The sequence below is a fragment of the Lathamus discolor genome, chromosome W (assembly GCF_037157495.1).
Source record: "Lathamus discolor isolate bLatDis1 chromosome W, bLatDis1.hap1, whole genome shotgun sequence".
Lineage (NCBI taxonomy): Eukaryota > Metazoa > Chordata > Aves > Psittaciformes > Psittacidae > Lathamus > Lathamus discolor.
In genome coordinates, this window is record NC_088908.1 from 1,557,766 (window position 1) to 1,575,272 (window position 17,507).

At 36.9% G+C, this 17,507-nt stretch overlaps 1 protein-coding gene across 2 annotated transcripts in view; it reads left to right on the forward strand.

Moving 5' to 3' along the window:
* Nucleotides 1–17,270, forward strand: part of LOC136004244 (transcription factor RFX3-like) — a 37,678-nt gene extending 20,408 nt beyond the window's left edge. For both annotated transcript variants that reach the window (XM_065660568.1, XM_065660569.1), the window contains 6 exons: nt 3,828–3,925; nt 4,260–4,409; nt 6,052–6,260; nt 7,254–7,407; nt 10,442–10,484; nt 11,310–17,270. In XM_065660568.1, coding sequence (XP_065516640.1) covers nt 3,828–3,925; nt 4,260–4,409; nt 6,052–6,260; nt 7,254–7,407; nt 10,442–10,484; nt 11,310–11,551 — 896 coding nt within the window. In that variant the 3' untranslated portion in view covers nt 11,552–17,270. The remainder of the gene's footprint in view (nt 1–3,827; nt 3,926–4,259; nt 4,410–6,051; nt 6,261–7,253; nt 7,408–10,441; nt 10,485–11,309) is intronic.
* The last annotated feature ends 237 nt before the right edge of the window (nt 17,271–17,507 follow it).

The window sequence follows — 17,507 nt, forward strand, 5'->3', positions numbered from 1 at the left end:
CCTGTTCCACAGAGATAATACAGAAGTTTTAGAAATCCAAATCAATTTTCAGATGATCATCTGCATTAGGGAGTAGTTACATAAACTAGGCATCACTACAAATTTGAAGAAAAGGATGCTGTGAAAAATAAAACACGCTTATTAGATAGTTGATTAAGCATTTCCATTACATTTATAGCAAAGTATTGCAAAATTGTAGTATCTCTATGATCTCTTTTTCTTAACAGACATGGTATAGGTTTAAAAAAAAACACCACACTTTAAGATAATATGATTTCTCTTTTCTAGTTTTTTCTTCCTTCATTACTGTAGCAGCATTCTATCTCCACCACCAGGATTTCACAGCACAGAGAGCAGTCCTACCTTCTGTTAGTTAAACACATTCTTATATATTGCTTATTGAACACTGCACATTGCATTTTGTTCTTCAGAACTAAAATAAACAGCATGTTGGCAATGGTTCAGGGTACTTTGAGCTTACTTGAGGAAACTGTGGTATTGCGATAACTGCCATTCCCTGCAGGGTTTTGCTCTTTAAAAGCAGAAGCATTTACGTTGAAGGCGGAAAATTCATGATGGAAGTTTTCAGGAGATTACCGATGTACCTGTAGGAATGCCAAAATGAATTTTCACTGCTGATCATAAGTTTCTTGAAAGGGTCATAGGTGGTCAGATCTGTTTGTTAAATCAGAAACTAAATAATTGCTACATAATACAGAATTCCAAGAATAATTCGGGTTGGAAGAGACCTCAGGAGGTCTCGAGTCCAACCTCCTGCTCAAAGCATGGTCGATGCGGAATTCAGACAGTTTGCTCAGGGCTTTTCCCAGTCGGGTCTTGAAAACATCTAAGGACAGAAACTACACGAACCTCTCTGGGCAACCAGTTGCACTGCTTGACTGTCCTCCTGGGTTGCTTGTTCTCTGCTTTGTTGTCCATCTAGCAGACATTGGGGCTGTTCAAGTCTTCCATGAGAATCAGAGCCTGTGAACATGAGGTTTATTCCAGTTGCCTGAAGAAGACCTGTATTGGCTTTACACGGCAAGGTTTTGGTAGAGGTGGGGGGTGCAGGGGCGGCTTCTACGAGAAGATACCAGAAGCTGCCCTCATGTTGGAAAGAGCCAGTTTCAGCCGGCTCCAAGATGGACCTTCCACTGGCCGAAGTCTGAGTCAATCGGAGACATTGGTAGCGCCTCTGTAATAACATACTTAGGAAAGGATAACTGCTGCAAAGCAGCAGTGCTGAGAGAAGCATGAGAATATATGAGAGTGATACCTATGCAGGCACCAAGGTCAGGGAAGAAGGAGGGGGAGGATGTGCTCCAGGTGCCCGAGCAGAGATTCCCCTGTAGACCATGGTGAAGACCATGGTGAAGCACACGGTGAAGCACACTGTCACCCTGCAGCCCATGGAGGACCTCGTGTGAGAGCAGGTGGGTGTGCCCTGAAGGAAGCTGCAGCCCATGGAGAGCCCATGATAGAGTAGGCTCCTGGCAGGAACGGTGGCCCTGTGGAGAGGAGCCCATGCCGGAGCAGGTTTTCTGGCAGGACCTATGACCCAGTGGGGAGACCCACACTGCAGCAGCCTGTTCTGAAGGACTGCACCCTGTGGAAAGGACCTACGCTGGAGCAGTTCGTGAAGAAGTACAGCCTATGGGAAGGACCTACGTTGGAGGAGTCTGTGGAGGACTCTCACGTGGGTGGGGCCTCATACTAGAGCAGGGGAAGAGCCTGAGGAGGAAGGAGAGGCAAAGACAACCTGATGAACTGACTGCAACCCCCATTCCTCGTCCCCTTGCACCACTCAGAGGGAGGAGGTAGAAGAGCTGGGAGTGAACTTGAGCCCAGGAAGAAGGGAAGTGGGGGGAGGGGAGAGTGTTTCCAAATTTGTTTCTATTCCTCATTATCTTAGTCTGTTTAATTGGCAATACATTAAATTATTTTCCCCAAGCCGAGTCTGATTTGCCTGCAACAGTAACTGTCGAATGATCTCCCTGTCCTTATCTCAACCCGCAAGCTTTTAATCACGTTTTTCTCCCCTGTTCTGTTGAGAAGGGGGAGTGATAGAGTAGTTTGTCAGGCACCTGGCAGCCAGCCAAGGTCAACCCACTGCAAAACTTCATCTACTTCTTCCTGATCAGCCAGTCTGTATCAGATACTCACACCATCCCCCACGTTGGTATGTCATCTAACCCGGACCCTTCAGCTCTCAACTGGCTTATCATCCATCCCCAGGCAAAGCTCCATGCATTCTAGGTCTTCTTTCATATAGAGCATCTTCTTGTCTTGTTTTCCCTAAAGATTCCATATCCATCCATTGCAGCACTCCGGTTGTATGAGACATCCCACAATATCTCTCCGATCCCCGAGATCGTAGCCCTGCAAATGCTCACAGGTGTCTAATTCCTCTTGGGTTTCCCCGAGTTGTGTGCACAGGTGTGCAGACACTTCAAAGAAGCACCCAATCGTGCCAATTTCTCCAAAAGGGCAAGAAAGCTTTACTATAATGCTGATCTCCTGACACTTCCTATGCATGTGCTTGAAGTTTTGTTGATTACAAGAACCCTCCTGCTTACGCCACATCCTTCGCTTGCCCATTTGGTCTATGACTTTCTCGCTTGACTGTTGTTCATCACTTCCCCATCATTCCTAGTGTAAAGCTCTCCTTACCAGGTTATCCAGTCTGTTGGCAAAGCTGTTTGTGCCCCACTAGGTCATGTGGATCCTGTCTCTCCCTAGCAGTCCTCCATCCCCAACGAAGATCCCATGGTCATAGTGGCACAACATCTAGACGGAGGCCAGTAAATAGCAGTGTACCCCAGGGGTCAATACTGGATCCAATACTGTTCAATGTCTTCATTAGTGATCTGGATGATGGGGCAGAGTGTATCCTCAGCAAGTTGGCTGATGACACAAAACTGTGAAGAGTGGCTGGGTTGCGCTGCCATCCAGAGGGACCTTGACAAGATGGAGAAACGGGCTGACAGGATCCTCATGTACGTCAACAAGGAGTGCCAAGCCATGCCCCTGGGGACAAACAATCCCATGCACCGGTACATGCTGGGGGGGGGGGGGGGGGGGAGGAGGATGACGACAGCCAGCTGGAAAACAGCTTTGCAGAAAAGGACCTGGGGGTCCTGGTATGCACCAATTTAACATGAGCCAGCAGTGTGCCTGTGCCACAGAGGGCTAATGCTATCCTGGGCTGCATTAGGCAAAGTGTTGCCAATAGATCCAGGTAGGTAATCCTTCCCCTTTATTCAGCGCCAGTTGTGTACTGTGTACCTAGAGTTTTGTGTCCAGTTCTGGGTTCCCTAGTACAAGAGAGGCACGGATACACTGTAGAGAGTCCGATGACGGGCCATGGATTGGCACTGCTAGACTGTCCTCAGGGTGAAAATAATTTATCAAGTTAGGACCTCTCTTTTTCAATTTCATAACCAGCCTCTATTACCTTCCTGCCATGCATCATTGTGAAGAGTCTGACTCTGTCTTCTTGAAACCTTGTAGATATTGAGAGGCTTCTATTAGTTCTCCCCTAAACTTTCTCTTTTCCAGGCTGAACACCCCTAGTTCCCTCAGCCTCTCCTCATAAGGTATTTGCTCCAGCCCCCGACCATGTCAGTGGCCCTCTACTGAACTTGCTCCAGATTATCAACAAACATCCTTCTTGTATTGAGAGGGATCCAGACCTGGACTGGATACATCTGTTAGCCAATAAATGCAGTAGATCTCAATGTAGAATATTTAAATGCTGAGGATGCAAAAGGTTTCAAGAGAGATACCTTGCCATCTTTTTAATTTTATTTTTATTCTTTAACATTTAGGTGCCTTGACTCAAGCCATTCGCAATTTTGCAAAAAGCCTTGAAGGTTGGCTTTCCAGTGCCATGAGCAATATTCCACAGAGAATGATACAAACCAAGGTAAACAAAGTTTACTGCAGTTTACTGCAGTCTTCACTTTATGTAATTGTACACTAGACATCATTTAAGATCTAAAAGTAGCAGCATTTTAACTTTTATGCTAAATGTCATATTTAGGTTGAACTTGAAGCATGAGGCATGGGATTAGAAATAACTTTGTTTGCCAAAAAAAAAAAAAAAAGAAAAAAACAGGAAAAACTGTATTTGTTCCATTATACGTGAATTGCAGTATCTGAGGGCTCATAAACTAATACAGTAATTTTAAAGTTAAAATAGATTAAATAGAAGACCTGCTGATAATGCAACGTGTTAGGATAAATGGATTTCTTCATAGGTTGCTGCTGTAAGTGCCTTTGCCCAGACTTTGAGAAGATACACATCTCTTAATCACCTGGCTCAGGCAGCTCGGGCTGTGCTTCAAAACACTTCTCAGATCAACCAGATGCTCAGTGATCTCAACCGTGTTGATTTTGCCAACGTACAGGTACCTGTGGCTTTAAGGAACAGACTTTAAAAAAAATCTTTCCCTCAGAAACTTTGATTTTTGTTGTTAGTTTTTATTATTCCATCAAGAAAGTGGGAATTTTTTGCTGATTTTTATATGTGCAATGATTCAGTTGAAACTTTCGAGCTTTCACTTTGGCTGTAAGGAAAGTAAAACCTCTGAACCGTTATCTATTTCCATTTTCTCTGAAGGCTTATCTTTCACATCACGCATTCTTCCAATTTTTATTTAATGAAGACGAAAGTGAAGAGTACATGTGTTCTCTAGAATGAACAGCATGAATAATGCCTGAAGAAGAAATCTTGGATAATAGCATAGCTTCTGATCTTCCCTAAAAAAATATTAATCATACAGTACTATTTCTAGTATAGATTGTTTCATTACATTTATTTTTATTTCAAAGATAATATCATTGGTATACTTTCCTTCATTGTTTGTGTTTACATTTCCAGCCTTTCCTAAGTGGTCAGAACTAGTTTCCAGTTATCTGTAAAACATCAATTTTAGTATTTTTTCATTAGGTTTAGAAAAAGGTTTCCCCTTTACCTCTTTCTTCTCCTTAGAAGAGACAGCATTTTTTTTTCTCCTGTTGCTCAGCTAACTGACATGGCCCAGATTACTGGTAGTCATGCATTTGTCTTCTTTCATGAACAAACATTTTAACACATTTTATCTTAACAGAAGTTCAGAAGTTCACTAGCAACAGTTAAGCTCTTTTTGCTTATTGGCAAAGACCTTTAAATAAGTAAAATTTAACACAGATATAGTTATATAGCATAATGGTGTGCAAATTACCTAAGATTAGTATGTGACAAATCTATGGTACATTAAATATTGCTCTGTGGTAAGATACAGGGTCTATAAATGTTGAGATGTTAACTTGGCGTGTGACAGCTGAAGTTTAAGAATATGGCCTATATTAAACCGATATTGGTTTTCTCTAAGTTCCATTTAACAGAAGCGTCCTATTGGTCTTATTTAAACTTTAAAATTTAATATAATTACATTTGATGTTAATAGTGTGAATTGCTGATTATTGTACATGGACTGTGTTTGTCCGATTATGTGCTATTTATATTACTCATTGAGCAATGTGCAATATATTGCAGTCTATGGATAAGCAAAACAGTAAATTTTTGCATAGAAAACAAAGCTCTTTTTAAGCGAGGTGATTAAAAACTATCACAGAAATTGCACTTGGTCTTAACTCTTTCAAATAAATAGGAACCATGGTACTTTGGTTTCTTGGTTACTCTATTTCTTATTCTCTCAACTTGCATTTGACTGCCCTTTCCATTCCTTGTTCCTGTAGTCCCAAGCATGGCAATACCTGAAAATTTTTACTAGAAAAATTATGAGAGAAGTTGAAAATTCTTTCATGAAAATTAATATGGAACATTGCAATGTATTTGTGATTTTTCCCATTTTATTTTTGTGTGCGTGTACTTTATTTGATGCCCATTTTTATACTTTGGGTTCCAAAATTGAAAGAGACATGAAAATAAAAATATTCATTAATTTGCCTAAGAAGTGTATTTCATCCTTTTCATTTAAATGTTCATTCTTTAAGAATAATTTACATTTTGTGGTTTGCTTTCATGTTTGCCATGTGTTGCAACAGGAACAGGCTTCCTGGGTGTGTCAGTGTGATGACAATATGGTTCAAAGACTAGAAACAGATTTCAAGGTGACTCTTCAGCAGCAGAGCACTCTGGAGCAGTGGGCTGCCTGGCTTGATAATGTAATGATGCAAGCATTGAAACCGTATGAAGGAAGACCCAGCTTTCCTAAAGCAGCACGGCAATTTCTTTTAAAATGGTCTTTCTACAGGTAGTTCTTAATAGTCTTCTAAATTATTTGAGCTATTTTATTAGTTGCTGAACTGTATGCTGCAATAATGTTGACAAAATTAATATCAGACAATAGTTCCCAAGAAATTAAGAGGCCCCCCACCCCCCAAAGATTAGTGTTGTCAGTGTTAAACACAAGGCTATGTACAACTCGGCAGAGGATGAAATGATCCTTGTATATTTGATTCGAATGTAGATTTGATTCCTAATTTGGAAACATGCAATGAAACATTTTGGATTAAATAGCTATACAGTTGTAAAGCCAATGTTCTTAATAATATTTATTAAAATATCATGGCTTCTATTTGCATTATGTAGGGAAAAAATATGTTTAATGTGCAAAAAGAACATAAAGACAAAAAGTCCACGCCATCTGCTACTGTATCAGTTATCATAGTAAAGCTAGTTTTTTTTTCCAAAATAGTACATAGTAGCACCTACTTTCTGAGGGTTTCATACTGTCCTGGTTTCAGCTGGGATAGAGTTTTCATCCACAATCTGCATTTTTCTATTAGAAGATGTACACAAACTTATTTAAATTTATAAGTTTAAAAAGCATATCAATTAAAAACTTTGGACTAGGAATGTGAGCACAACAGACACAATATTTTGAAAGAGTGTTTTGTTTAAAATTAAATAATATTAATACAATTTTATTACTTAAAATTTTAGCAAAGAACTTCCTTCCACTAAGGTCAGTTTTCACATGCGCTCACATATTGGTAATTGTGAATATATCAAAACAAAACCTTTCCTGTCTTTTTTTGAAAATTTAGCTTCTAGTTGCGTAATGTGGTCTCCAACCACGCTTTCAGAAAATAATTGTTTTCCCGGACATTTCTTTCTGAAGACACCATAAATCTGTTGTTTGTGGATAGCATTACTTTAAAAAATATTATTCTTGAAGTGCATATTCCATATGAATAAATTAATAAAGAACTGTGATTTTTCTTTTCCCCCTATGTTTAAATAGCTCAATGGTGATTCGAGATTTAACCTTACGCAGTGCTGCTAGCTTTGGCTCTTTTCATCTGATCCGCTTGCTTTATGATGAGTACATGTTTTACTTAGTAGAACATCGTGTTGCTCAGGCAACAGGAGAGACACCTATCGCAGTTATGGGAGAGGTAAGATAATATGTAAGACAATGGACTGGTGAATTTGGTGATCAATTTGGATATGCATCTACATTTTTAACATTTACATGGAGTTATGGGATAGTTTGTAATAAAAGTGTTGCAGATTGAGTTGCAAAGACATTGGCATCTTCAAGTTTGAGTTATATACCTTAATCCATGTTTCCTTGGCTGATTGTTTTTCAGAGTACTAAAACCACAGTAACTTCTTAAAAAAAAAAAAAAGAAAAAAAAGCAGATCAACCTGCTAGGTAGAAACCTTTTTTGAGTTCTAGGAAACTAAATATTTCACATGAAAACGAAAAAGGAACAGAATCATACAAAACTTGCTTTCAGGGATCTGCTTACTCATATTTACACACACTTGAGATTCCAATACAAATATCTAGACAAATGGGTAGTCCCACTGACTTCAGAAGGCTAGTTCACATGAAGAAGTTAGTTTTGCTTCAGTGGCACTGTTCACATGTATTGCTTGTATGTGGCAAGGCTGGGGGGTGGAGGGGGGAGGTGGGGACAGGGCAGAGGGCTGCAGGGGCGGCCTCTGTGAGAAGAAGTATGGGACTGCCCTGTGCCAGACACAGCCAGTTCTTGACAGCTTGGCAATGGACCCACCACAGGCCAAAGCTGACCCAATCAGCAAACTTTCGGGTACCTCTGTGAAAACTTTTGAGAAAGGGCAGTAAACACCAGACAGGCACAGGAGGAGGGGACAAAAAGAGAGTAAGAAACAGCAGAGGGAACATCAAAGTCAGACCAGTAGGAGATGATCCATGGTGGAACAGATGTTCCCTGCAGCCTGTGGAGAACCTCCAGAACAGAGGGATATTCCCAAAGGAACTGCAGCCTGTAGAGAACCAGAGGAAAAGTGAGAAGGAAGGAGCGGCAGAGAAAAAATGCTATGTACTGACCACAAGGCCTCGCTGAAGGGACTGAGTGTAACTTGCAACAGTAACATAGGGGGAAGAGAGGTGCTTGGAGTGAAGTTGAGCCTGAGAAAGGGGGAAGAAAGATGTTTTCCTGAAGTGTTTAAATGTTTTGTTCTTTTTTGCTTCCCACTACTCAAATCAGCATTTAAATATTTATTTTAATTGTCAATAAATTAAATTCCCCGTGTTTTCTTGCCTGTGACAGCAATTGGTAAGTGATCTCCCTGTCTTTATCTTCATTCATGAGCTTTCTCACTCCAGTTCTTCCTATTTGCTCCACCATCCCTCTGGACAGGGGGTGGGGAAGTAAGTGAACAGCTAGATGAGTGCTTGGTGTTAACCAGGGCCAACCGACAACAACATGCATGAAATGAAAGTAGCACAGAAGTACTTGCAGGATTGGACATTGAATATTTTCATGCTTATATTTCAATAAACAGAGCAAAAGTCTCAATTCAGAGCCACTGTGTCTTATATGAGCCCATCGCATTTGCAAACTGAAGCTTATGTCAGACCTCTTTTTTACAGTAGCCCACCTAACCGGTAATTTTGTGTGAGTTGCTTAAGAGTTCACATTATCTTAGGAGTTATCATCAAGGATCAGTGCTTTTAAAGTGGTAGAAAATGGATAGATGTGAACATATGATTCTATGTGCTTTTTCATAGAGATGGGGAGTCTTGACTTAATTTGTAGTTTGATTGATATGGCATGCTTTAGAAAAAATAAATGTTTCTGATTAGATATTTGATTAAACACTGACATTTATAGCAAAGTATTGCAAAAGCGTAGTATCTCTATGATTTTTTTTTTTTTCTTGACAGACATGGTATAGGTTAAATGCAATGTTTTTGGTGCACTGTGGGACTTCCTATAATGTTTTGGGAAATTTAAGATGGATATGATCTTAGAGAGAAAGCATGTAATCTAAAGCTTTGAGAGGTGAGAGGATAACAGGGAAGATAATGCAAATATTCATTAAATCCATGGCTTCTTGTGTTTCTCTGCATTTACTGACTGTGGATGAAATATAATAGGAAAAACTAAGGCTAGTTTGACAAACACTTGAAGCCAGTATAAACTGGCTTTGCAGCTGAGAAAAGCACTCTGTCTCCTCCTCTCCCATCCCCTTAGCTTTGGACATTGATGCTGGCACAAGTACTCAGGCAGTCCTGTGGTTAACTGGATCAGAGAATTCATCCTGTGCAAAATAACCCCATTAAAATGGTGGGGTTTTCCTTGGGTCAGTTCTATCATGTGGTTCTTTGCATGGCCATGTGAACACTTAAGGCGAAAGGATGGGTATGGGGAGGCGAGGAGGGAGTATGTGTGAGGGAACCTGGAAGGATAGGGCTGCTGCTGCTTATGCTGGTTTAGTGTTCACTGAGGTTTTATCTTTCCATATTTCTGAAAAGGACTGAATCAAGTATGGTTAGAAATATATTTATCTAAATATTGTACTCCTTTCGTTTGAGATTCACCCATCAAATTATGCTCTGCTGCTTCTCATTGAAGAGAAGGGTAGATGACTCACACAAGGAAAGGGAGAAAGGAAGGTTGCATTTACTTGTGAGCAATTTTTCACTTTGTGTAAGTAAACTAGAATGCACTGTAATAACCACAAACCCTATTTTCAGTGGTGCCACTTATTTACTCTGCATATAGTTTTGCTACACTATAGCTGCCTTTAGTGAGACACCTTCTCAGAGGAACTTTTAAAAGAGCTTTCCATTAAAATATTGCAGTTTAAAAATGGACACTAGTCATATTTTCCAGCATTCTACATAAGAAATAGCTCACTCAAAGCAACAAAGGCCTTGACATAAGTCACCCAAAAAAGCAAGATCATATACTCAAGTTTATATTCCATGGTTTTAATTGCTGAGCATTTTTTATTTTAATGTTAATTTCCTTAATATGAACATGAATATAATGGGATGGAAAATGAACCGGTATACTATGGTTGTGACTGCAGTCACATGCATGTACTTTCATACTAGCCACAAACCATTGGAGCATAGTACTGTTTTCATCATAGATAATTTAAGGTCGTGTTTGTGTAGGACTGTGTCCACACTTTTTATTGTTTATTTTGCAGTTTGGTGATTTAAATTCTATATCCCCTGGAAATATGGATAAAGGTAAGCAGTCAAATCTCTCAAATGTACAGTTTTATGTAGAACTAATGTGTCTCTTGGAGCAAAATAAGTTCTTTTTTTTTTTAAACATAGGAAAGCAGAATCTAAATCTGTATCATGATTTATGTGTGTATTACTATTATATGGGTACAATATGCTATACATGATATATAGTATACAACAATGACTAAATACTCTAGGTTCTTAATAGGAAACCTTTTTTAAAATGTTTATTGTTTGCACAAGAAATTTTCAAAATTTCACCCAGAATTTAGCTGTATATCCTGGTGAGAGAGTTGAAGGGGATGGACAGTTGGAAAAAGAAAGGTATGATAAGAATATACATATATTGACATTTGTAGTGAATTAGGAGTTTGAGAAGTGAAGATGGCGAAATTGTGTCCAAGCACTCGCCAAATAGCTTGCTAATTGTTACTGAAGGATATAGTAAGAAATGAGGTTTTGTCCTCTTTGTAGATTAAAGGCTTAGTTTGTTCTCCATTCTTACGCTGGTTGTATGATTTGGAGCAAATCAACCTCTCTTCATTTCACTTTCATTTCATTTTCAGTAAAATGGGATAACATCAGAGAGGGTTCATTATCTTATTTATCTGTAGTATTTATTGACTTTTCCCAATAAAATGTTGACCTTTTTTATGAGGTTGGTACACTTCCCTGTGTTTTCATATTTCATGTTATTTGCAAAATGAAGACATTCATGTTTAGATTTTTCCTTTTGTGCTATTTTTTCTTGTTTGTTTTGGTTTTGCTTTGTTGTTTGATTTTTTTTTTTTTTTGGTGTTGTTGTTTTGGGGTTTTTTTGTGCAGATGATGGCAGTGAAGTTGAAAGTGAAATAGAAGAAGAGCTGGATGAAAATGGAGAGCCACAAGCCAAGAGGGAGAAAACAGAACTAAACCAGGCATTTCAGGTGGGCTCTGTGCAGCAGCCAATGCTTGAGAGTGGAGTAGAGCAGAGCCTCCTGAACCCACTTCATAACGAGCACATTGTTACAAATTCTCAGACTATCAGACAGTGCAGTGCTACTGGAAATGCATATACTGCAGTGTGATATTGAAGTGCCCACCCAATTACATTAGCACTGTTGATGCTGGACTTAAAGGGGGGAGGGGAATAGGTCTGCAAGTTGACTTATCAAATTTTAGCTGTGCTGAACATTACCTTTTATTGGAGTTCTGAAATGAAATGGGTGCATGCATTTTGCCGGATGTTTAAAACAGATTTCTAAGCAAAATAATTCCGCATTGGTTACTTGGTATTGAGTTTTCCTAGTTTTGAGTGTCAAGGAAGATTTTTGCAAAGCTTGTAATGTTAATGCTTTTGTCCTCCTAAAATTAAAATAACTTCTTTTTCATAATTTAAAAATATTTTAATGATGTTAACTATTTGTCATAATGATTTAATATACAAAGGTTTTTAATTAGATGCACTTCTGTGAAATATTAAAATAAATACTTTGACTTATACTGGAGGCATACTCATTTGACAGCAGGTGCATCAAATTTGTTATGAAAGGTGCTTTTCATTGAACAGAACTAGAAGACACTATTTTGATGAAATCGTTAGCATTCAGGGGGTATTTTTATCATACTGTTGGAGGGTTAGGAAGATCTACTGTTTTCTTTCCCTAAGGAAGAAGTGTTTTCTCTGCATGTACAAATGCAGAATGAGCGATAGAATTGTAACAATGTGGTAATTTTTACATTGCAGGCATACCTAATTATTTGATCACCACGTAAACAATCCAAACTTCCTTTAAAATCGACAGCTCCAGATTTTATTTGCATGCCAGTTCCCCTGTTTTTTGAGAGTACTGATCCTATATTTGAGACCGCTGCACAGATGTTATTGTTTGTTGAGTGGTACTGTAGTTGATAGAAACTGAACCAGAAAAGAAGTGAATTGATTATGCTGGACATGCAGGAAAAACTCCTTTTGGATTAATTTCTTCTGTTCCAGGTCTTTTCCTACTACTAGTTCAATCTGCTGCTTTCATAAATGATAATTTATAGAATGCAAGGAATGTAGCAACCTACATAATTTTCTTTTCAAAATATATTTCCTGATTATTAAAGTCAATTTAATTTTTTTACAAAAAAAAAAGTAATAAGGTAGTGTAACTGGCGCACCTCACTTGTACTTATTCCCAATTGTATTGAATCTGGATAGGTGGCTAGATGGACCATTGCCATTTAAGAATGTACATCAGGGATCATTGTACCTCGGCTATTACATGGTGCCTTAAATAGAACTGAAGCTAAGATTTAGTATCTTTTGTTATTCTTAATAACTCTTGAAATTTATTCAACAAGGTGTGCCTGTCACTTTCAAATTTCCTAAGTATTAAGGGCAGGTTACATAGTCTTCAAAGAAATAAAAGGGGGTTTATTATTAAGTGATTTTAATATCCCTCTTAAAATTAGTAATAAAATTATTTTTTCTTGTTTCTAGCTGAATTTCACTTTATTACAAATAAAATTTGCTTGGGAACTTGAAAAGCAAAACTAGCTTTAATACCAACTTCAAATGCTGTTAACAAAGTAAATGGACCCTAGTCATAAGCATGGCTATATATTTTTAAACCCTTGTCAGCTTTTAATTTTCAGAAGTCTCACTAAATAAACGAGCAGGTACATAATGCAGCATATATTTTCAATTTCTGTATGTGGTAGGGTGTCAGCCTGATGCCATGTTTTAATGATTGCATCTTATAGTGGTAGTTCATACAGTCCATATTAATTGACATTAAACATCTCTGATTTTTTCAAGCATTTTCATTATTTCTAAAGGAGACACATGGATTTGCTAAGCTAAAATAATGAGAATAAATAAAAGCAAAAAAATGAAGGAGAGAATAAAAAAATCATTTTTATAGAAAGGACTGTATAAAGAAATTTAGGAAGTTTCTTTTTTATGTAGTGTGGCTGTGGACTGATTTTTTTTTTTTTTCATTTTTTTTTTTTAAGTCATATATACCAAATGGGTGAACACCATGTGAAATGAACAGTGCATTTTTAGCAAAGAAATTTGTTGCTACATCTTTCAGATGCTCCAAGAATGGTTACAGGTCAACTAAGACATCCTAACAGTTTTTAAGGTACAAAAATATTTGTAAATTACTTAGCAAAATTTGGAGGCCAACCCATCCTGCTCCATTCTATGTAGGCAACGTTACTACTGATGTCAGCAGATGTTGTTTGTCTTGGCAAAAAGTGCAAATGAGGTTTATACTCATTTATCTCTAAAGTCACCTGTGCAATGAATCCTCATAGATTTTGTTCTCCCAAATATCACTGCATCTTGCTTTTTTTCCCTTAGAAATCAGCATCCCTCACCAAAAATCCTAAAAAAACCCCTATGATAAATATTTACTACCTTTTATTTTGCATTATAAGATTTTAACAAGCAAACTAAAATTAAATATTCAGCATTTTTCCTTTTAAACATAGGGTGTTCTATGCTGTACTGATGGTCTGTATTGCCTGGTTTCAAATTTTGTGATGACAAACCTTAAATGCTTTCTTATCATTGCCATTTTTTGGTAGAATGTTGGATTTGTTGTTGCTAAGAGGAAAGTATGGTTGCAACATGTAAATCTAGATTGCTAAGAAGAGGTGGGACCTGAGTATCTTTCAATTGATATTTTGAATTGTTGATCACTGTTCATGTAGTGCAAAAAGAAAACAAAATATGTGCATACAAAGATAGAAGGTATATCATGTATTTTAATAGCAGTTATCAAAACAAATTGAAATTATCCCTGATTCAGATAACTGAATGGAGTTTGTATTTCTATACTTATCAACTGATTATTCTCTCACATTTTTAAGTAATATTTTCCCCACTTTAGCAAAAATGTGAAAGATTTAAGTTGCTGTAAGCTGATGCGTATACTTACAGGTATGAGATTTTCGTGCTTTGCTTTTAAATTTACTGCAATTTTGATCAAACGTACACATATGAGACAAATTTACACACTTTTTATATTATCAGTAAGTTATTGTTAATGATTTAAGAGAAAAAATATGGATACCTCAGTCTAAATTATGTAGTGTGTAGTATGTGGCTGAATTGCTACTCCGAAGCTCGCTTAACTCTTTTAGAGCTCTAAAGAGCTGTAGCAAGCACCTACTGGCTAGACATAATAAGGGCTCATATGATTTGTGGATTTTACGTGACCTTGATATGAAATTAAAAATAATTATTTTAGAGACAATTCCCATATTAGTGGCAGAATAGGTATTGTTGAATTACTTTTTCAAAACACGGGCCCCAATTTTCACAAGTTTTATAGTTATGAAAAGTTGTTGGTACATTTTCATATTTCTCATTGTAAGCCAGTTAAAAAACAAACAAACCACCTCTTTTCAGTTATCTATTTCTGTGGTTTATTATTGTACTATAGCATGCTTTGTGCACCTCCTTTTTTTAATGTTCCATTAAAATATTTGGAGAATATTCTTCAAATTGTTTACTTGCAAAATGATGATGTACAGCATTATCTGCCTTTAGTTCATAAATGTGTAAAAAAATGTGCTGGTGTAATGTCACTGAGGAATGTATAGGTCTGTAAAACATTTTAATTTAAACTGAAGCATTTTTAAATGTCTGAAACACTGCTTCTGTTCAAAATATTTTCTATGAGGGAAGACCTGACCTGATATATTTGTGGCTCTCACCAAATTATATCAGCATTGTTTAGAAAAACATGTATATTAGAGCTACATTGCAATCTAACTTAATTCATAGAGTGGTTTTGCAAAATAATTACCTTTTATAGTAATGAAAAAGAGTTGGTAAAAATTTAACTTTTTTAATAATGTAAGTATTTTTGGTACTTCACGTAACAGTGATTTCAGAGTTTAAACAATTCAATTGAGAGATCAGTATAAATTTCTGAAAATTGCATCCTTGTCTGTAGAACTGGAAAACTATCATGTCTGTGGTTTAAAAACAGGTCAATTAATGTTATTCTAGTATCTGTGCTACTTTAGTGACAAAAAAAAAAACCCACAAACAAACAAACAAACACAAACAAACAGAAAAAACCCAAACCAGGAGTAGAAGCATAACCACAACATTATTAGTTTTAGCATTAGAAAATTAATTTAATGGAATGCCTTACATCAGCTCTTTGAGCATTGTAAGGATACACTTCTTGGGTAATTTAATTAGACCACTGAAAATATTCCCTACATTTAAATAACAGATTGTCTTGTAGATTTTTATTTTTTTTTAATTTCTAAATCAAATACTTGCATGCTAGAAAAAATATTTTGTTCCAGAAGGCTCAATAGATTTAGGCTAAATTACTCAATGCCATCAACTGCTGTCTGGTGCAAAACACTACTTCTGCTATTTTGTTTTCATAATTGCATAAATGTCTGGAGGAATCAAGTATTTGACAGACATAAGCTGTTTAGATGCCTTTACAAGATGGAGGTTTAGGAAAAAAATGTACTATTTTGAAAATCTCTTCAGGGCAATATTAAAATACTCTAATACTGTAAATGAAAAACTTAAAACCAAAACTGCTTAGTTAACAAGAGAATGAATTTTACAGAACCTTTGGTATGTTTGCAATCAAATTTTCTGCAGTCTATCTGATAAATAAACAACAAAAAAAAGGACACTATTGTATTCATATTACTTTTAACATTCAGTCACTGTGATATGAACTAACGGAAAGACAGAGGTACATCCTCTACAAGGATGCACTTTGGATGACTCTTATTATCAGAATTTAGAAAGAAAAAAACAAAACCCAAACACCTAGAAATTGCACATGCCTTCTGCTGTGTTGAAGAAGTCCTTTGTTCTTGCAAGTAGCACTTACCAGAACAAGGGAACAAGTTCAGAAGCGAGTTGTTGAAAATTATAGGTATAAATACCACCATACTGAGCTTTTCTACTGGTTCCTGGCAGTAGCAATGAGCAACACCAGGTACAGATGTAGTTATTCAAATCTACCTGAGTGAAAAAAAGAAAAGTCTCGTTACACTGTTTAGTGAAATTCCGTCAATAGTATATTGCAAGTAAGTTGTAAAGATTTTTAGTCAGTTAATGCAAGTTCATGAATAATGAAAATGGAATACTCAAAGGGTTTTAATTTAACAACATTTCTATCCATAATTTATTGTAAATGCTTCCCAGTTTGCATGCCTTGAACATTGCTGCTAGTGATTTTATATGCCAGCAGACCTGAGTTTAATATACTCATTTCACTTAAGAAATAATAAAAGCCACTTACAAAGTGACTGCCTAGTTTTTGTTTGAGGAAAATATGGCTTTTGCTTGATCGTTTAAACTCTTTTGGTTTATTCTGATTTTGTCTTCTTCTTTTTTTTTTTTTAATAAAAATAAAAATAAACCCAGCAATTAAAATGTTGGGATTGGAAGCCCTGAGTAATTAAACTTTTGGTAAGAACTGCTGCTGTAAATTTATCATAAAGGCTGAAATTCATTGTAGAGAAGAAAGTCCATAACAAGACTATGAGCATCAAAATGGCCCTCACTTAAATCAGGGAAATGCTCTTCGAGGGCCTCCTTGATTGTGGTGCAAACGTCTTGCAAGAATTTTCAGCACTGGGTGAACTTTACTCTAAAACGATAAATATTTTAAAAGAATTATGACTGCAAATGGACAACGTCACCTTGATTGATGTTTACCAGGAACCGAACCCAGTATCTTTGGACTCACTGGTATCAACAGGAGGCCTTTTTTCTTTTGGCTTGTTGTTTGTTTGCTGGGGTTTTGGTTGGGTTTTTTTTTTTGGAGGGTGGGGGGTGGGGTTGGGGTTTTGGGGGTTGGTTTTGGGGTTTTTTTGACACAAAGAATACTAAAGGGTTCCTAAATACATTGTTGAAGTGACTGTTTTGTATTTAAAAATTAAATACATTAAATATATTAAAGTAACCCAATAAAGTAATTTAAAATGCCAGAAAAATATAATTTTATATACCAAAGCAAGTTTCTCAACTGGAAATTTGGATTTACAGTAATAACC